At 40.3% G+C, this 14,889-nt stretch overlaps 1 protein-coding gene across 2 annotated transcripts in view; it reads right to left on the reverse strand.

The window, feature by feature from the left end:
- The window catches only part of PTGFRN (prostaglandin F2 receptor inhibitor), an 81,776-nt gene that overhangs the window by 17,859 nt on the left and 49,028 nt on the right, over positions 1–14,889 (reverse strand). Inside the window, exon 6 of one of the 2 annotated variants that reach the window (XM_083498597.1) lies at positions 3,834–4,253. The exons of the other annotated variant lie outside the window; for it this stretch is intronic. Within the exon in view, the coding sequence (XP_083354723.1) occupies positions 3,834–4,253 (420 nt within the window). The remainder of the gene's footprint in view (positions 1–3,833; positions 4,254–14,889) is intronic. 2 annotated transcript variants of the gene reach the window in all.

The following is a 14,889-nucleotide window of genomic DNA, read 5'->3' on the forward strand; positions in this document are numbered from 1 at the left end:
AGGACATGTGCTTCAGGAGATGGGAGCCTCTCAAAAGCAAAAAAAACCCAAACCAACCCTACCCCTTAGATAATTGGCAGCCTTGTTGACAAGAGCCCAAGAATGCCCTGGAATGTCCTAAGACCAACATGATGTTCCAGAAACAACAATGGATCCATTATAATAAATGAGAGATCTTGCTACCAACCTGAAAGTAATTCCTCGTTCTGCTTAGCAGAAGGATATGCTGAAAGGGAAAAGAAAAGTACAAATGTGCCCAAAACCACCACACTGGCTCACATCATTACGAGCTCCAGGAATTGCAGCACCAAATGTTAAAGAAGGATCAGATATACTATTAACAGTTAAATTTGTATTCTGACCTTCCTCCAGGCTCAGACCTGCTTACCTGTGGTTTCCAAGATCTTGCAGACAAATTGGGGTGCCTGCATCATGCCAAGCCTTGAACAGATTTTGGTGCCTCTTGCCTTTAACACAATTTGAGGTGGGGTGTATATATAATTAGCTGAATGGGAAGTAGAATAGGGTTATGACTACAGCTCATGATTAGCGAGGAAAGAGCTGAACCATGAGCCCATGTGTTTGGAGAACACACTAATCCAAACCTTGGTTTAGAGTGGTGAGAGAATAAAAACGACTAGGGAAGAACAAAGCAGCCGCAACGCCACACAGTCCCGTTAAGGTACTGTTTGACTTACCAAGTTGCGTGAGTCAGGATTGTAAGTATGAGGTAGAAAAGGAAACTCAAGAGTACCTAAAAGACTACGTCAATTGGGTGAATAGAAAATGGAAAATTTTCGGCTGGTGAAAATAAAGGATCATTTGCTAGCAATGAGAACTCTTAGACTGTGAAATAGCCTTGAGCAAATTAGTGATAGTTCCTGTTTTAAGAGTCTTAATACAGTAAATTGAACAGAGGTTTTTGTTGCACAGTTGGGAACAACCTTCTATTGATACCGAATGAACGAGAATATAGATTAGAGCTCTTGTGTGTCCTGATTTATGAGCTCCAGGTTAGAAGATGTCCTTGCTTCAGACAAGTGTTTTAAAAAGATGTGCATTCATTGCACCACAGCAAAACAATGATCAGTGAGTGAGAGTCGTAGGGAAACTTTCCGTCTCAAGCTGGCAATTCTACTACTCCTGGGATAAACAAGGAAGCTTTGTGGCAACTAGAAGACTAACAAATGGACTAGGGCATAACCTTTCAGGGACTAAAATCCACTTCATCAGATGCAACCGATATCATAATAAATCTGTTTGGCTTTTAAGATCCTCAAGACTCCCTTGTCAAAATAAAAAAATTCCTTCCAGTAGCACCTTAAAGACCAACTAAGTTAGTTCTTGGTATGAGCTTTCGTGTGCATGCACACTTCTTCAGATATCTGGAAGGAATTTTTTTATTTTGACTATGGCAGACCAACACGGCTACCTATCTACTACAAGACTCCCTTGGTTTTTCTGCAACTAACATTGCTTCTCCACTGGAAAGAATCTGATACACATTCTTCTATGAGAGTTCATGGAAACCTTTCTAAAGCACATCTGCGTGTCAGGGCTCCTAGGGTAAAAATAAATAAATAACTTGGGTTGGAGCGCAGACACCAATTTACACAGGGGAAAAGAGACAGAGAGACCTCCTACAGTTCAGCTAAATTGCACATTCACATCCTGAAGAGCTTTTCTTGAAACATGAAACCATTCAGACAAAAGTGATGCTCCAAACAGCTCTGGCAGTAAGCCAAACCAGTGGTTGAAAAGTCTTTCGATCCAAATAAGTCCTCCCAGCTCCACGCAAAAAATCAATAAGAACAGACATCTATTGCAACAACCACTAAAAGCTTTTATGTGGAAATCTTTGAGATTTCCTTTAACCGTAGTCCCTATACCCTTTATTAGCTTCTAAGGTTACACAGGGTATTGCCTGAGTTGGGCATGGTTCAGATTGAAGGTCTTGTTTTAAAATAAAACAAGGGCAACATATTAGAGCCACTTCACACGTTTTGTTTTCACCAAACACTGTCATACCATTGAAGCTGTGTGTAGCGTGAAGGGAAATGACTGAGCATCTTCAAACACTGAAGAGCTACCGTTGGGTATGGCTCCTTTGGCTCATACTTCTTGCTCACACTTTTGGTGTCTACTGCAGCAAACTCTGGTGCACTGTTGAGTGGCCACCCATGTGCTTTCACACTTCGGAAAGGAGCTAGCACACCAGCCACAGTAGCAAAGGAAGGAATAAGTTGTAACACAACATTCATTTCTGCAATCCTGATTTAAGCCACAGCTACCGACAATTGTTGGTGGTTCTTGGGGTGGTGGCAGCAGTATCACCTTTCCACTGGTGCTGGGCGGATGCACCACTACTGGTACCTAACAGTTCTAGATCTGCAGGCTGCTTTCTAGGAAGGCTGCTGCAAGGAAGTTATAGGTATGTTTGACATTTTGCTATTGCTTGGGAAGCTGTAGCCTTTTCTCCTTTCCCAGTACCTTATGAAACATAACCTACCCAGCAGAAACAGTTCATTGAAGGTATGATGAGCAAATCTCTTCACACACACAGCTTGATCTCAACACTGCATAATGGTTGTTTTCCTCCCCAGAAAAAATTGTCAATATTATCCCCTTTTCACACAACACTGACTCTCTAGCTGGCAAGTGAGGCACTACAAAGAAAAGGCATGTGTCCTGACTAGCAATGCTCTGACTCTCTCAGCTGGACAGAGGGCACTATGTAGGTGTACATGTGCCAACCAGTAGGCAGTGGGCCCCAAAGCAGATTTATTTTCTTCCCGTTTTTGTTATTTATTTAATCATTTGACAAATAATCAGTAATCAACAGAACTCTGCTCCAAAAATATTACTTAATATCACAACACTCTGCAAGTAAACACAAATTAACGCAAAATTACAAGATTTATTCTATAAAAAATTCAAACCTGCTTGAATTTGCTTTTGCGGGAGGTAATTATTTCCTTGTCAATACTGTACTGGGCAATCAGTTTTCCCCAAATTTATTTCTATATTCACCTACAATTCTCGCTCTTAGGTGTTATTTTTTCTGTTACAGGCAAACTTTGTTAAGCCTTTCTTTGCAGGGAGGGAATACTGTAACTTTATGATTTGTTTATTGCTCCAGTAGTTATGGAAGCAGTCAGATGCCATAACTTTAGAACAATTTCCACTTACATTGGTGTTCAAAGGTGTTAAATGAATGATCAATTCCAGAGTTTGGGACAAACCAAGTTAAGAAGCAGGGATGCCGGAAGAAGTATAATGGCAAGTACTGGAAGTCCATGGCTACTTGCTTCTGAATGACCTTATAAAATAGTTGAATGCGCAGCTAATTATGTTCCTTCCTGAAGGGTACCAAGCTAGAGAAGGCTGTCTGATATCTACTATGACTAACCCAAAGAGGATTCTCCATTCAAGCACATCTGACTTCAGAGAAATTTAAGACTTCAAGTGACCATCTTTAAAGGCTCAACAGGCAACTGGCAAACATACAGATCAATACTCGGATGCCCGAGTACTGGTAACTTTTATCAAATTCATATGGAGAGAAGTAATAGATGTGTTCCTAAGAATGGCATTTCCATCCCAATTTCCTGGATTTCAACCAGCTATAAAGACTACAGAAATATTATTTGACAATACCATGACTGTAGGATTTCTTTGTGGAACAGAACTTCATGAATTTCTTAAATGCATTTAACACAGAAATATAAAGGGGACATTCTGATCCACGGACCACAGCTTTTCTGAATGAATCTCTGGGACAGGCACTATTGTCATGTTCTCTCACTGATTAACATTTTGAGCTTTGCACTGACCTGAGGTCTGGAAGTCTATCTGGATCGGGTTGGATAAACCATTGACTGCCTCTCGCCACATGCCTCCACCCCCTGGTGACCATGCAGTCACCACACAGCGATACAGCCCAGCATCAGAAATCTGTGTCTGGTACATCCTGTAGCGGAACTCGTTCTCCTGAACCTTTTCCAAGACCACACCATCCACCCGTTCCTGGTCTGTCCAATCTTCCCGTCTGACCACTGAATCTTGATTGAGAGAAATTATGCGAGTGGTCCCATTAGGAGTTGACCGATCATTCAGATGCTTCTCGGCTGTAATGAGGACTGAGTAACGAGGAGTCTTGATGTTCTGGGAAGACACCTTGCATGTCATTTCAAAGGTGTGCCCTGCCATGAAGAATGGCTTCAGTTTCACAGCCTCTACGGTCAGCATATAATCTGAGAAGAGCAAAGGAGGCACAGACATAAACTACAAGCAAAGGATGGACAAACATATACAGCAAGCAAGGGGTTAATGCTGCAATCTAACATTCAGCAGTGCATTTCATGTTAAAAAAAACTGAGGAGTGGGCATCATAGTCTGTTAGAGGCAAACACACAAAGAATCTGAGGACAATATGCAAACCTAATAGCATAATTCCCACTGTGTTCAAGTACTGTATGCACAAGACCACAGCCTATGTGACACAGCCCTTAGTGGCTACTTAGCAGAATGTTGTGACAGTACATGAGGAACAGAAGCAGCAAGGAAAGGTAGGCATGCAGAATAATTATATACTGAGAATTTAATCTTAATGCTTGGGTGAAGTCCTAATTGAGCCTTAATAAGAAGTTAGAGTTTCAATTTAACACTATGCAGTGGTTGCCTAAATGGGCATGGGTGAACTTAAGAGTCTGAAAAAATAGCTTTACCAAATTTTGTTTATTTATTGTATTTATTAATTATCTATACCGCCCTCATCCGAAGATCAGAGTAGTTTACAATATTTTTTTAAAAACCACAAAAATAAATAACATAGTAACAAACAAAAACAATATCCCCCACCACAGTTCAAAAACCATACATTGGGTAATTAAACAAAGGTCTGGGAGAAGAATAAAGTTTTTGTCTATTGCCTAAAGATATGTAATGAAGATGCCAGATGAGCCTCCCTGGGGAGAGCATTCCACTAATGGGGAGACATCACAGAAAAGCCCTGTTCCCCTGGCAGCAAACGAAGAAGGGCCTCAAATGATGGTCAGTTCATATGGGGAGAGGTGGTCCTTGACATATTGCATACTTCTGTCATTTAAGATTTTACAGGTCAAAGCCAGCACTTTGAATTGGGCCTGGAAACTAATTGGCAACCAGCGCAGTCAGGCCAGGATCAATGTAATATGCTCAAACCGTCTTGCCCCAGTGAGTAACCTGTCCACTGAATTCTGCACCCACTGAAATTTCCAAACCATCTTCAGAAGCAGCCCCAGATATATTGTTTTGCAGGAATATAACCTAGAGGTTAACAGTGCATACGTGACAGAAGTCAAGCTATACTGGTCCAGATAGGGGCACAGCTGGGCCACCACCCAAAGCTGATGGAAGGCACTCCATGCCACTGAGGCCACCTGAGGCTCAAGCAACAGCAATGGATGCTGAAGTACCTCCAAGCTGCGTACCTGCTCTCTCAGAGAGAATATACCCCCCCATCAAAAGAAAGCCATCTCCCATCCATCCGGTCTAGGGAACTGCCCACTAACAGTGCCTCGGTCTTATTGGATTGAGTTTCGGTTTATTGGCTTTCATCCAGTCTATTACCAAGGCAAGACAACAGTCCAGCACAACCATGGCATTATCTGCAAGTAGAGCTGTGTGTCATCAGCATATTGCTGACAGCAATATGCTAACAGTCCAAAGCTCCAGATGACTCCACCCAGCATGTTAAACAGCATGTTAAACAGCATGGGGAAATAAAAATGGAAGCCTGAGGAAGCCTCCATAGGGTCGAAGAACACTCTCTAAGCATTATCATCTGGAATCGACCATCCATGTAGGACCAGAACCACTGCAAAGCAGTGCTACCTACTCACTAACTCGGACAGCCGATCCAGTTACATACTATGGCTGATGGTATCTAAAAGCACTGAGAGGTCAAGGAGAGTTAGCAGGGACACATTTCTCTCCTGACAGGTGTAATTATACAGGGTAACTGAAGCAGTTTCTGTGCCAAAGCTGGCCTAAACACTGACTGTAATGGATCTAGAAAATCAGCTTCCTCCAAGATCATCTGATGCACCCACAGCACCTCCTGTTGCAGATGATTTAGGCGACATTTGAGTGAAACAAGCTTAATTCAGGATACAGCATTCATTTGGTTTTCGGATTAATCTCACAAGAATTGACAATACTTTAAAAAATCTGTAAACTTTTATCATTCTGCTATTATTATTTTTAAAAAATAACCAAAGTCTTCTATTTGATCTTTGACTTGTTTGCAAGAATATCAGATATGCTTCCACGATTAGGCAGGTTATGTTCCATTATCTCAGAAGTACTTTATCTCAGAAGTTACCTACTTGAAACAATTCAGCATAGTGTCAAGTTCTGGAAAGACACCTATTCACCATCTGCATACTGCCTCACCTCCATTTTTAAGACTAAGGTAAAAAGGTAAAGGTAAAGTACCCCGGATGGTTAAGTCCAGTCAAAGGCGACTATGGGTGTGGCGCTCATCTTGCTTTCAGGCTGAGGGAGCCGACATTTGTCCACAGACAGCTTTCTGGGTCATGTGGCCAGCTACTGGTGCATGGAGGATTGTGACAAGTTCCAGAGTGCACGGAAACACCGTTTACCTTCCCGCCACAGCAGTACCTATTTATCTACTTGCACTGGTGTGCTTTCGAACTGCTAGGTTGGCAGAAGCTGGGACAGAGCAACAGGAGCTCAACTCATCGCACCAATTCAAACTGCTGACCTTCCAATTGGCAAGCCCAAGAGGCTCAGTGGTTTAGACTACAGCACCACCCACGTCCCTCTTTTAAGACTACTGGACTTCTTAAGGCAGAATTGGGATAGAACATGTGCGCAGTCTGAGATGGTGGTGGCAATGCAGTCTCATAGGCCATATGAATATAAGATTGTTGACATTTACATCATATGTATAACGAACAGACAGAGAGAAATATTAAGGGACATATCTGTTTGGGAGGCTTGAGCATTATTATTATTTTGAAGATATATATATTTGAAAAACAGGTTAGTATCCTTGAGCACATAAGTAATGTGATGTCTCATTTTGTCCCAAAGATGTATAATTTTTTTTCTTACAGAACTTGCTATTGCTGCATTAAAAATAGTTACACACAAACACACATAGAGAATAAGAATTCCAACAGCAGTGAAGGAATTGCTCTATGAATCTGAGGGGGGAAAACACTATTAAATAGAAAAATACGTAAGATTTTTAGTGAATGCAAAGTAAAAAGTTCCATGAACTACCACAAGAAATTATTAGCAGACCTGCATTTGAATATTTAAGGAGAAATTTGGGGAGGGCTAGGAGAAAAAAAATAGGTAAAACATTAATTACAGCCAACCTTAAGGGGGAGAAAATATAAAACCATGCATCAATGGCATCTGACATCATATAAACTGAACCTAATTTATAAATCTCTCTGAGGATAACTGCATGATAAACCTCATGCAGATTATATGCCACATATTTTGGAGATGAAATAAAATTAAAAGTTTTTGACAGTTAGTGCTGTTTTATAATCAATCACAATATACAATATTCCAAATAAGATGGCTTAGCCTCTAAACCATTTTGAAGGCTGCATTGAATGCCAAAAAACCAATAAATCTGTCAACAGCAGCTAAAATATCAATTGCCATGTATTGAAAAAAGAAAGAAGTTCCAGCTCTACTTGATTGATACTGTAGGATTCAGGTTAGACCATTAATGCAGAAATTATAAATATAATATAGCATAATATAAATTATTATATTTAGGCCCATTAAAATAATCAAAGATCAACACTTATCAATGATAAAGTTGGTGATGATGTATGGCTGTTTATGCTGTTTACGTTGTTCTAATGAATCATCTTGCTTTTGCTTTATGCTACTTATTACCAAACTTGAAAGGACTTTATTTATATTTGTAGGTATTAATGCTTGTTTGTTTTGTATGTTAATGAAAGTATTAAAACTTCTCGTGGTAACCTGAGAGTTTAAATAAACAAAACAATTTGAATCAATAATACTGTTTCTATACTACTAAGACACATCCTGCAGTGACATGGAATACAGTGCCAAAATAAACATTTTTCACTAAACAGAAGTTAATATCATGTAGAAATGAGCCACATTCTGAAGGTGCACAAATGTAAATAAGATGAACTGTAAAACCGTATAGCTTACTGCTCATTTCCTACCATACAACCTGAGAAGTTGTTTACCAGTACTGGTAGTTATCACGGAGAGCTGCGATAAAAAGGTATTAAATGCAAACATGTTCGAAAGTATTGTTACACACTTCTCATCTACCAATATGGGCATGATAAAAAAAGCTTAATATATTATGAAGAATGAAGTCAGTATCCAGATTTATAAGATGGATTCATACCTACATTGGAGGGATTTTTTTTTGCCTGATCCTGCAAAAGTTTTGTTACAAAGTAGGGCAGCTTAGTTCAGATAAAGGCACTTTGCCAAAACTGGTCATATGTAAAAGCAGTAACAAACATTACATCTAGGCTTTGTGATCAGTTCACCACAAATCATCAGGACTACAGCTCGCAGGGCCCTTCATAAGAATATCAAATCTACTGCTTCCATCACCATCCTATTTTAGCAGGCAGAAGCTGACAATTCATGAAATATAGCATTTTAGTCATATTTTTGTGACTAGTCGATCAATCTAAAAAAAAAAAGTATAGCCTGTTGCTGCTATCTGAAAAGGGCTTGGAATTACACCAGGAAATGCAATTTGGTGGTGCCAAACACTGGTTTTCCCTCAACCTGCTCCCTCATTTGGCCTCTACATGTTTCTACAGGTACATCACATACATTTTAGCTTTTCGGTATGAAAGAGGCAGGTCACGTACCATGAAAGCAGGGCTTTTATTTATAGATTTGAACTAGCTTGGCATTTAGACTGTTTGAACAACAATCCATTTTCTTCCAATAAAAAAGCTGGCTGAATATTAAACACAAGGTGAATCTTTTACAAGGCAACAGGGAAATAAGATATACCAAGCTCGCAACACACTTCACAAAATTAAAACTACATACAATAATACTTTTGTCCTCCCCCAAGAGATCCGCAAGGTACTTGTTTGTGATTACATTTTGCAGTGCTTTTGCCTTCAAGCAGCAGTTTTCACAATGAGTAAACACTGGCTAGAAGATGAGAAAACTGGGTATGACAATCAGCCCTGTACAAAGGAGATCACAGTACAATGCTATCTAAAGGAAACAGCAAAAGGTGGGGGAAGCTCAGTGCGCAAACTGCTAAGCACCAAACTGCTCAATTGCTCACATTAAAAATAGTTTGATGCTGCAGACTCAATTCCTCCAAGGTGAAGATCATTTTCTTGAATGGAAAGCTCTCAACTTCCTACCCCCAAGAAAGCATGCAAGAGTGTCTCCCGTCCCAACAATAATTAGCACAGATACATAGTGTTATGCCTGGAAAAGGGGTGGTTTACTTGGGCAAGGAATGTGGCAATGTAGAACATACTTTTAAAGTCTCTATGCTGCCCTGCTGAGTGGCGTCGTTGTCCTCAAGCTATGAAACCTGGAACTGCTGAAAAGCGGCAGAAAACTAGAAAAGGGCACAAAGAAAGAACAGTGGTGTGTTTTGTGTATGGAATGAATAAATAATAGAATTCTGGAATTGTAGACTTGGAAGGGACCGTGAGGGTCATGTAGACCAACCCATGCAACACAGGAATCACAAATAAAGCATCCCTGATATATGGCTATCCAATTTCTGCTTAAAAACCTCCAATGAAGGAGAGTCCACCAACTCCCGAGGAAGTCTGTTCCACTGTTGAACAGCTCTTACTAATGTTTGGCATGAATCCCCTTTCTTGTCATTTGAATCCATTGGTTTGGGTCCTATCCTCCAGAGCAGGAGAAAACTAGCTTGCTCCATCTTCCATGTGGAAGCCCTTTAGATATTTGAAGATGACTATCACATCTGCTCTCAGTCTCCTCTTTTCCAGGATAAACAACCCAACCCCCTCAACCATTCCTCATAAGGCTTGGTTTCCAGACCCTTTATCATCTTGGTCACCCTCCTCTGCCCACATCCTAATTTGTCAAAACTCCAAATGTGGCCTGACCAAGCTAGAATAGAGCGGTACTATTACTTCTAGAGGTATAGTCTCCAGATCAAGAGAATAGCATCAGCTTTTTTTTTGCTGCTGTATCACCCTTTTTTGCCTCCTGTTAAGCCTGTGGTCCACTAAGAACCCTAGATCTTTTTCACATGTACTGCTGGCAACCCCATGTGGCATCGTAATTTAAAGTTGTCAGCCTACTCTTTCACATTTTCTCCTCAACTTCCATGTTTAATATATTAATAAGATGCCAATCACTTTTGTAGAAGACAATTAAGCTACTGTACTTGGGGATACAGAGAGATCAAAACCAGGTACCTTACCCAGGCACTTTTGTCAGTAGCGTCACAAGCGAGGGCAAGCTTGACCCCTACGTCACTGATATCACGGACTGTAGCCATTTGCAAGAAGGTAAAAACAGGCACAACACTTCTACCTCAGTGGTTCACAACCTCAACACCCAGGACCATGTAGAAATTGCTGAGGGTCTTGAGGGACCCTATAGAACTCAATTCCCCAGGGAGGCAGTTATGGCCACCAACTTGGATGGCTTTAGATGAGGATTAGACAAATTCATGGAGAAGAGGGTTATCAACGGCTACTAGGCCAAGGTGACTTTGCTCAAACTTTTCCACAGATGGAGGCTGCAATGCTTCCAAATACCAGTTGCTGGAAACCATGGAAATGGAGAGGGCTCTTGTGCTCATGTTCTGCTCATTGGTTTCCCACTGGCATCTGGTTGACCACTGTGAGAACAGGATGCTGGACTAGATGGGCTATTGGCCTAATTCAGCAGGCTATTATTTTATTAGCTTGTTGCAGCAACTGTATGTAATGCACTCTTCCAGATGCTGCATGATTTTTAATTGTATTTTTACACATTTAGGTATTTTTACACATTTCACCTAAATGAAGCTCGCAGAACATTGGTGCTCCATGGACCAGAGTTTGGGAACCCCTGTTTTACTTCATACCAACCCTTTGCCATCCAGACATCTGACTAAAGAAGCTATTGGGGGGCATGAGGGACAGGATGAGAGCTTTGCTGATCACTTATTAACAAAACATAGAGAGAGCAGTCAACTGATTTCCCCTCCTAAGGCCTTATAGGTAAGCATCTGCATGCTAATCTGAGCCAATGAACTGTCCTCATAGCACTTGGGTATGAAAGCAAGCAATCATATCCTACATTGGCCACTGGTATTCCATTAAATGCTGCATCTAGCCAATAAATGTCTAATACTAATAAATGTCTGAGAATGATCAGCATCACTGCCACAAACTCTTTCAGCCTGTGAATTCCCAACTGAGGGGATTTGCACTTGATCCCTTGGAGAGTCATCTTTGAGGCTCAGTGGAGATCTATAACGAAAGCTGCAAAGAAAGGGAAATAAATTTCCATTCCTCATTCTGTCCAGACCCTTCCCTTACTGGCACTATTCCATGTCTCTATTTGTTGAAAAGAAGAAAATACTGCCTTCAGGAAATACTTTCTAATGACACCTTGTTGCCACAAATCACTGAGTAGTTTTATAAACTTCCTAAGAACAGTTCATTGGCTACATGAATGACAACAACATGAATGGTTACAAACAGAAAATTTTAAGCCAAACATATTATAGTATGCATAGTATAGTATAGTATAGTATAGTATAGTATAGTATAGTATAGTATAGTATAGTATAGTATAGTATAGTATAGTATAGTATTATAAGCATGCATGCAGAATGTTCTTTTAGTTAAAAATATCATCTTCATTTACAAGAGGATTATCCAGTGGCTATTATATAGATTGCCTTAAATGCTTAGTAGTAGTAATGTTGGTCATCACTTACAAGCTCAATTACTACTGCATTATTTGCATTAAATAGAACAGTTACATTTCTTATTACAAGAGAGGGTCTCCTACACAGTTTTAACATAGGCATTTCAGAACAGTTATGTATGCAAGTCGGTCCAATGAACACCATGTAATATTTGCTGCACCAGAGGATTTGTGACTGTGCAGTACACTGCCCAAACAAATGCAGTTGCCTCAAAATATTCACCCTAATTCCAGGCACAAAATGCATCACACATTGGATAAGCAACGTTCTGACCAGATGCCTGCCAGAGAGGCAGTAAATGATTATGCCTTTATTTGTTTCAGCAAGAGTTTACCACTGACTTCAGGAGGCAGCCTCAAAGGCAATGTGAGTACTGCATTAAATGCCTAAATCTGCAAGATTCTTCTTAAGGGGTAACATCCAATCTCTGCAACGGACAGCTCAAACAAACTTGCATCTTATCTCATTAATGGTCTTAGCTGTCCTTCAAAGACAGAGTCAATTCTCTCCAAAGATGTCTCATGTGTCTCAAAAGAGATTGGGCCCAAACATGCTGTACTTGGTGCCTTCAGAGGTCTCCTCTCTCTCTGGTTCCTGTGTCTTCCCAAATTCTCTTCTACTAATTTCTTAAGAACTACAAATCAATTGCAATGTGAATGCCTGCAATAAACTCTCCCACAAGTACATTTCTTTGTGACAGTATTTTGACTAATCACTTAAGTAAGGATACATTCTTCTAATGTGCTTTCCCTATGAACTGCCCTTGACTATTTTCATTTTATAATAAAAACAGACTTTAAAAAAAAACTGGAGGCAGTTCAAGCTATTAAACTCTCCAGAAGCTCCAAGCTGTTTACACAGCTTTTACTTGCTCAGTGTTGATTTTATATTTCCAATTACGCACAAGCAAGGCAAAAAGCCGAAACATTCCATAAACCAATGTTAAGATGTGCTAGTAGTTAAATGAAGAGTATTTGATTGTACTTAGCGCTAATAGTGTGGATTTACAATGATGTATAATAATGAGAAAACTATTAAGAGTAGTTCCTGAAAATCATTACCATTATAATTAAATTCTGCAAGGAAGCAACAGTAGGCAAGTTGATTGTGAAGGTTGTAAATGACGTTGCCTTGATTTTACATCTCAAATCTATGCACAACAAAACATATTAGGAAAGAATATGACCACTCCAGAGCCTCCTTCCTCTAGGCTTCATTGAGATGAACAGCAGTAAACTCGCTGCCACATATTGCAATATTCTGCATGCTTTACTACCAGCAAAATCATTTCATTTTTTTTACCCACCCTTCACTCTAAGATCCCAGGGCAGGTTACAATTTTAAATACAGCATGAAAAACCATTTAAAACAGCTTACGAACACAAAAACAGAGTGGGTCCAAAAAAATATGCCCCTAAAGTGTCAAAGGCCAGGTTGTCCCCAGCATTTGCTGAAAGCTATATAGTGAAGCTGTCAGGTGCACCTCTGTGGGTAGAGAGTTTCACTACTTAGAGGCTGCAGCACAGGATGTCTCCAACCTTAAAGCAAGGTTAAAGATTCCTCTCCTCTGAACTTCATTTTGTGGCATTTCGGAATCCAACACGGCCTTTGGTTCCTAGAGCACCTGGGTCCCAAGAAGCAGCTTACCATCACACCTAAGAACGAAGACTATGCTAAGCATCAATACAATACAATCTATGTGGGTCTGTCCTTGTGCTTGGTCTGTAATCTGCAGTCAGTGCAGAATTATGCAGAGCAATTGTGGACAGGAGTGAGACCCTGTCACAATATTACAACTCTGTTCAGAGATCCACACTGGCTGCCTGTTTGTTACCAGACCAAATGCAAGGGGCAACAGTTGGTATTGTTGTGAATTTGCACGAAGGGGAAGGGGGCAGGCTCCTCATCAGAGGCACCAACTTCTCAAGATGATTGAGGGGGCCCAACACAATGTCCTGATGTCACACACGCAACGTCACCAGGGGGTGGAACCGAATGCCCTTTGAACATTGAGGTATGGTGGCTGCAAAGGGGAGATCACCTTTTCAGCTGTGTCATCTTCTCCTTGGGATTTCCCTCCCCTTATATATTAACCAAACACCCTCATGGATGGTGCTCAGAAAACAGACAAAATATGCTTTATTCTCTCACTGGCTTTTAATAGTATTTTATTTTAATGCAGTTGCTGATGGGCTGTTTTAACCCCCTTAAGGTTCTTTTACATTTTACCATGGTTTTTATTAGGTGATTGTTATTAGCCATCTTGGCAGAGGTGGGACATAAATATTTTAACAAGGAATAACTAGGCAAACACTTCGTCAACTTACTATTATGCAATTGCTATATAGAAAAGTAGAACAGTACTTCAAGACCAATTCTGTCTTTATAAAAAGCATTTCAAGTGTGGTATTTCACATTTCATGCCTATGTTATCAAGCTGAAGCTGGTGTTAAGTGCTGCAATTATGATCCTGAGACTAGGAAGTAAATGTCTAAGACTGACTTGGTGTTTTTTTTCCCCTTAATGCCCACATTCCTGAATAATAATGTACACTGAAAATAAATTGTTTGTGTTTCCATGTTTTATCACCTCAACTAAGCTATTGTGTAGAATAACTGCAGCACATTTTTGCTGGTGCACTTAGGCCACTGAATATTGACTCAGGAGGTGGAACTAACTGCAAGTATCAGATTGCAGTGCTCTGGGTTTTGGATAAAGCTTCAAGGCCCTCCCCCCCACCCCAGAAATCCCCACTTATTTCACTAGAACTGCTGCATAGTACAAAGTTTAAGGGTAGCAGCCTCCGTAGCATAATTGCTTTCTTTTCATATAAATTGCTTCCATGATCTCCAAAACGAGTGCACTGTTAGCATCTTTTCATAGTCCTTTTCTGTACTGCATTTCAGAAATACAAAGGCAAGGGA

Source organism: Podarcis liolepis, assembly GCF_965112155.1.
Source record: "Podarcis liolepis genome assembly, chromosome: 4".
In the NCBI taxonomy this organism is placed as follows: Eukaryota; Metazoa; Chordata; class Lepidosauria; order Squamata; family Lacertidae; genus Podarcis; species Podarcis liolepis.